General features: G+C 40.9%; 1 protein-coding gene across 1 annotated transcript in view; it reads right to left on the bottom strand.

The window, feature by feature from the left end:
* The window catches only part of TIGAR (TP53 induced glycolysis regulatory phosphatase), a 34,161-nt gene that overhangs the window by 4,415 nt on the left and 22,573 nt on the right, over positions 1-7,173 (bottom strand). Inside the window, exon 4 of the mRNA XM_019516013.1 lies at positions 1,786-1,863. Within this exon, the coding sequence (XP_019371558.1) occupies positions 1,786-1,863 (78 nt within the window). The remainder of the gene's footprint in view (positions 1-1,785; positions 1,864-7,173) is intronic.

Genomic DNA, 7,173 nt, shown 5'->3' with positions numbered 1-7,173 from the left:
TGACTCCAAGATGAACATGGGCCGGCAGTGTGGGGATGCAGTCAGAAAGGCCAACTGCACCTTGTCACGCATCCACAGATGCATCTTAAGCAGGTTGAAGGAGGTAATACTCCCCCTCTATGCGACACTGGTCAGGCCGCAGTTGGAGTACTGCGTCCAGTTCTGGGCGCTGCACTTCAAGAGGGATGTGGACAACATGGAGAGGGTCCAGATGAGGGCTACTTGCATGATCAGGGTCAGCAGGGCAGGCCCTACGAGGAGAGGCTGCGGGACCTGAACCTGTTCAGCCTCCACAAGAGAAGGCTGAGGGGGGATCTAGTGGTCTGTTACAAACTAGTCAGAGGGGACCAGCAGGCATTGGGGGAGTCCCTGTTCCCCTGTGCACTTCCAGGAGTGACTAGGAATAACAGTCACAAGCTGGCAGAGGGTAGATTCAGACTAGACATCAGGAGGCAATACTTCACTGTCAGGGCAGCTAGGATCTGGAACCAACTTCCAAGCAAAGTGTTGCTGGCTCCTACCCTGGGGGTCTTTAAGAGGAGGCTAGATGTACACCTTGCTGGGGTCATCTGACCCCAGTACTTTTTCCTGCCATGGCAGGGGGTCAGACTTGATGATCTGCTCAGGTCCCTTCCGAACCTACTAACTATGAAACTATGAAAATTAAAATGCTGCAGGTCTGCTTCGTATTTAGAAAAAAAATGAACAGAGATGCTTTATAATTAGAAAAATGCATAGCTGGACCTCTCTTACACAAATCCCTGCTTGCCAGTTTACATAATCATTGCTCAATTATTTCTCAATATGTAAATTACAAATATGGAAATCCAAGCCATTAGCCACCATAACTAATTTATTCCTGTAATCAGAAATGAAATTGTTTGCTAACAAAGGCACTTCAGCATTTTACTTTCTTCAGCTGACGTAGAAAATCTCAAAAGTGCTAAGGTAAATTCCCCAAAAGGAATCAAGCTGATGAAAGTCAATTCTTATAGACTACATTAAAAAAAAATCCACTGTTTCATTTCCCTCCTTCCTTTCATTCCTTCCCTCCTGAAGGGTTTTTTACTAGACGAACCAACAAAGTAACATATGCAGAACTCTGCATATGCCAATCAACTTTTAAGACAAAATTACAATCTGGTCATTTAGGAGACAAGTGTTGCCGATTCCTATGGAAAAAAGATGATGAGGAGAACAAAGAATGAGGGAGGGAGGGAAAAGAATGAGGAAGTGGCACAAATTTGTTTAAACAAACTGTTTACCTATTGGCAGTCCGCCATCCTTTTTTGTTTTTGTTGCGTTTATTTCCTCATTTAAAATTAAGCTGAATGGGTCAGGATAGCAACTTGAGGGCACTTCCTGTTAACACAGTGACAACCATAACCTGGGTTAAAAAATGCCTTGGATTCAGTTTATTTACTTCAATACACAGTTTTGCTCATACAGGAGGCAAAATTATGTACTTGGGCAGACTAGACAGGTTAACTGGGTACACATGTTATCCCACAGCAAGGTGAGTTTCTGCATCAGTCCATATACCAGGTGATAATGAAATAAGTGACAGGTCCAATCAAATTCTCTTTGCATGAAACCAGAAAGCACTGGAACAAATAGAATTCCTTGTACATCCAAGGACAGAATTTGGTCCTTGACCATTATAGAAGTGGCGTAAGAAGCCTACCTAATCATTCAGAAAGGAATGCCCAATCTTTCTGTTTAAGTGGCTAGATACATTTTCAAAGTGTTCAATTTAAAAACAAGAACTCCTATTTCTGTACTTACCCGCTCTCGAAGCCTTGCATCATACTTTATTACAATATCTTTGCAAAACTTATTTTTTCCTGTAATTGCAGCTGCAGTCTGGAAAGCAAACACACAGTGGTATAAAACAAGAGCTAGTCGCCCTGCAATAAACAGAACATCGCAAAGAGCACATCTGTGACTCTCACTGCTGGTGCATATGTAACCCAAGCACACAAGACTGAATCCTTTTTGCAGTAGTGTGTGCCAGGGCTACACATGCTTTCCTCATGCTCAAATTAAATCAAGTTAACAGTGGCAAGCAATTACAGCTGATGATACATAGTTAGTGTTTTTGCAGCCACAATTACCTCACATTGGGTACATCTACATGAGCAATTAGAGCCATGCAATAAACTCTGGCACAGTTCACACCGGAGTCAGTTGCTTCCAGGCACAGTGTTTACATATGTGCTCAGGACCGCAGCACACTGAGCCAGGGCGAAACAGTCCTGGGCCGGCAGGGAGCCCAGTGGGGGGGGCGGTCATCCCTAGGCTCTAGGTGGCAGAGGGTCTGGCTGAGGCACAAGGGTGCTACAGTGCGGGCCTAGCTGGCAGGCAACCCTCATACTAGCACCTGTGTGTCCTGCCACAGTCTACACGTGTTTGAACACATACAAGTACTCTGGCATAAGATAATACTATCTTACAACAGAATTACTTAATCTACTGTGCCCTAATACCAGCACTTGTAGACTGTGATGCTTTACTGTGGAGCTAATTAGTCTAATCCACAGTAAAGCGCACATGTAGATGTACCCACTGAGTGAAAATGGAACCGGGACACTTTACACCTTAATGAAACAGAGGTGAGCTGCCTGGTTCAGCTTTCACCTACATGGCCTAACTGTGAGCATGTACCAGCTGTTCCACAACAAATTCAGGTCATCATTAACTCACTCTCCTTTGATTATTTCTTTACATTTTTATTAACAAGATATGGATAATGTTTCTTTCAAGTGATCTGCTGATTTCCTATGCATCATACAAGATATCTGTGGCAGAGACAGAAGTGAATCTAGTGCTTAAGGACACCATTTTTTCTTATGAACTGTTGCCTCACATAACATATGTTTTCAGCTTCTGCAATAAATGAAACAGAGGCTCCTAATGACAAAATGCTCCTTCCATTGCTCTGATGCAACCTCAGACCAAGTCATTCTAACCTTAAGAGAAAGAGGCAAGGGTCTTAAGGGGAAAAAAAAGATTTTATCATGGAATTCAAGATAGCATTTTGTATGTTTTGATCTTTTGGCTCTAAGATTGTTTAAATACAAGGGTTGTTTCGTGTTGGGGCTTCTTTTGGTGGAGGGGTGGAGGAGGGGGTTGCATGCAATTTTGTAGGATTTAAAAAGCAAACAAAAACCCAAATTCCACTGCATGTCATCATATTGTCATCCACATCCTTCTCCAACAGGGGTGGAACCTTTAGATCAACTACACAAATCTCTGCCTTTTGAGCTAACCAATTTACAAATGGCAGTAACAGGATGCCATTTTCTTTATGGAGCAACACTAAAGGAGTATGTTGTTGACAGAATTAGGATTGTGAGACTCAGAAATCTTAGGTTTTATTCCAGGCTCAGGATAAGAGGGCTCTAGTGGACCTGCATACCTCTGCCCATTCCCTATGACACTTATTCCCACATGCACCACCCTCTGCAATTTATCCCAATCCAGAACCTGTCTTCCTTTACCTGGCTCCTTTTCCAAATCCCATCCTCTTGTCCACCTACTCTCAGTCTCTTCCCCTTCCAAGCTTGCTAACTCCCACTTTCTCCTTCTGCCCTCAATATCACATAACAATTTCCTTGCCCAGCCCTCATCTGTTTCCCATCTCCAGCTTCCTAGTTCCTATTGTCAGCCTCCAGTTTCAGGAAGTCGCAGCGTCTCTCACCCAGTCAACTGTCCCCCAGTTTCACCCTGCCCAGTACCTTAATACTATTTCTTTCTGCCTCCACTGACTCAGTCCAACTGTTCCCATGGTATACATTTGTCCAGACAGGAAATTTCTCTCTCCAGTATTCAATATCCGGTATCCACCTACTCCTTTCTTCCTCCCTAGTCTCACTTACCCCTTCTGTATTCAAATCATATAGCTTCTTCAACACTGCCTGGGTGCCAGTAGTGAATGATTGAGAGTTTGTGAATACACAGGAAAGACAGGTCCCCTGATCTCAACTGCAGTGGCCTGAAATACCCTGGATGGCAGCAGGTAGGAGAAGCCAATACACGAAAAGCTTAATTTTGCCACTGAAGCCTTCGGTGGGAGACCACTCAGTTTTTTTCTGAGGAAAGTGAACTTGCATTCCTCATACCTTAGGAACAGCAAGGGGATGGAGCACACTTAAGAAGGATATTTTACAGAGATTCTGGCATATGCTAACTGCAGCTTTTCAAAGGTTTTTAAACTTGGCCAAATCGGGTTTATTTACAAAAAGAATGCCAACAGGCATTTCCCTCTAGTAAAAATTCCACACTCCCAAATTTCAAGTCCCTGCTCTAAAACGTGGAAGTGCCAGACCTTCTCGGAGTTTTTTGTTTTTGTTTTTTGTTTTGTTTTTGTTTTGTTTTTTTTTAAAGCAAAAACAAAACAAAATAAAAAACCTGAAAACCTTCACATTTCCCCAATTCCATTCTGAAATGGATGAACTTTTCAAAAAACAAAAAAGTCAGCTTGTGACAGTCATCTGGTAAGGAAAAAATCAGTTCAAATGGTTATGTTTGCCAATCAAAACCATTACAATAAACACCAGAGTATTTAGTATTTACACACATACGACAGCTGCACCCTTGATTACTACCTCAAAATTTTGAAAAACAGGTCATTTGTGTAATGATCACATCCAAATTTCCAAAGAAACATTTCCCTCCATCCCCTGCCTTTACAAGAGATATTTCTCTTAAAAGTTGTGATTTCTTGAAAAGATGGAGGGCACCCAGATGGGAAACCCAGAACACAAATTGTAGCAGTTTCACTTTGCATTAAGTCTTGTCTACAAAATTGTACAGATGAAGACATGGAGACAAATGTTTGAACACAAAATTACAGGTTGTGTTTAGTCGTGGTACTTCCTCAGTCTTTATTCAGGGTACATCTAATGGGGGCACCTGCTCTCTTGGAAACAAATTTTCAGGAAAACAAAAATCACAGCTATTATGCAAGTAAACGGTATTTTACAGAAAGAGTTGATATTAGCCCAAGTGTGATTTATAAAGAATATTCTGCAAGAGGGCTGAATATACAATTGTTAGAAGAGTACTTGGAATTTCAGTTAGAGACTGAAATATTTTTTAAAATGAAACTTGATCTTTCGTTCTAAAATCTGTAAGAAATATAAATATACACGTTATGATGCACGTGGAATGCAATGTGCCATTCCTTTACATATCTGACCCTCCCCTGCTACATACACACATGCTTGCTTTTTTTAAACGCTTTCCAAGGCAGAGGGAAGATAAGTAAAAGGTGACTTCACTAAGAGTGCCACACACAAAAGGCGTACAAATCATGCCCAACTATTTTAAACAAATTCTTATGCTGAATGATACTTTGGGTGTGCTCTTAAGACATGAGCACAAGTTTTCTTTGCCTCTATTCATACAAGTAATAATCCTGCCACCCAGACTGAACATAGCAATAGTCCAAGTGTTAACTGCTAGTCAATAAAACTAAGGATGGTATAACCTAGTCTTGACTAACTCTATCCTTGACCTGTAGACTAAAAGCATTACTATGTTCCTTGGCACTAAAACCAACAGGGCTAAACTGGGGTCCTCTGATCTCCAAACAAGTGGCATACATAATACTGCTCATGTGGTTACTCCCCTTGTCCAATTATGTTTCCAACTCTGGTCTTGTGCGTAGATATATATGCAAGTCCAGGAAGAATTTGTTTTACTTCTGTTAAAGTTTACTCTGAAACAATTAATTACAAAACTATGATCCTGTAAAAAATCTTAGCACTGGACCAAGAACTCATCCCTCTAGCACCATGGTCAGTTCTGTCAACCAAGGGCATTCTTTAAAAGTGTTTGCCAATTAGATATCTAGCTTATGACAAGTTTCATCTAGTTTATCTAAAATCCCTAGGAGAATATAACATGTAACCATATTAGACGAGGTAAAACGAAGCAATCTTATAGTCTATTTCCTGTATTCACTGCCAAAGAAGGAAGTTACTGGTAAATTGCTTTAATATTGTGCGAGTGCTTGTCCCCATGTTGCCCTCAAATTTGCATTTCAATTTCTTACAGATGGCCAAATATTTATTGCCTTGTTAAATAGCTAAGCATTAAAGTTAATATTGGTAGATTTATGCAGTCCTACCCCACACCCCCCTTTCTCTTTTTATACACTCTAATGCACATTAGCCCTTTTTTAGTCATTCAGGAATTCAGCGTATATCCTATAGGTTCTAAATGGCAATCAGCAGCAATCCCTCTCTGTTGGATCCTTTGCTAAATTATAACAGGGTGAACTTCATTGGGTCCTACACTCTTAACTTCATATTACCTAGGTAATGTTAACCACTGAATATCCTTTTAACCATATTTAGTGAAGTGGAAGAATCAGGATTCAGCAAAAGATGATAAACGCAGATTCTGATGTTTACAGGGTAGGTTTAAAGTTAAAACAAAAGTCAGATCTTAGAAGTGTTACAAAATCACCATTAGACATTGTGCCAGACTTCTCAGCTACCAGGATGAGTTAATGTCAAGATACCACCAGCACCAACCCACAGGTATATACAATTACAAAAAAAGTGGCAGGCAGTTGATAGGACAACACTGTACAATGTGTATTAAAGATACAACTCACAGTCAACAAGTGTTAACTCAGAGCTATTCAAGTTTTGTGCTCTTCTGAGAAGAGCCCAAGGTCTATATCTACCCCACCACTTAATTCTAAGCTTACTGTCTCCTTCACAATTGTTGTATTATTTCATGCTGCCTCTACCTGTAGGAGTAATTTAGTTGGGTTTCTGACCTATTTGACTAGAAAAACAGACAGAGACCAGAAGGTTGATACTGCTTATTTCAGTTATATGTTCTGAGATAAGAAATCTTGCATGCCATGGTCTGTCTTGATATATTGCCCTGTGCACAGATGGTTTGTTTAAGTAAACGTCCTAAATGTCTGTGTAATTTACTATCGTTTTGTTTCTCCAAGGTCATATTTTTTTCTCTTTCTCTGTCTTAAGTATAAATATGCTTGTAAACTTAGAGAGTGTGAGAAATCCTTTGAAACAGGCAAGTGGGTGATTCCCCTTGCTGTATGGAATTCTCCCTGTGATCACAGTATAGCCCTAAATCAGGGGACAGCAGGGCAGGCCCTACGAGGAGAGGCTACGGGACCTGAACCTGTTC

Source organism: Gavialis gangeticus, unplaced genomic scaffold, assembly GCF_001723915.1.
Source record: "Gavialis gangeticus isolate Ggan-Ray unplaced genomic scaffold, GavGan_comp1, whole genome shotgun sequence".
Taxonomy (NCBI): domain Eukaryota; kingdom Metazoa; phylum Chordata; order Crocodylia; family Gavialidae; genus Gavialis; species Gavialis gangeticus.
This window is presented reverse-complemented; position numbering and strand designations above follow the sequence as displayed.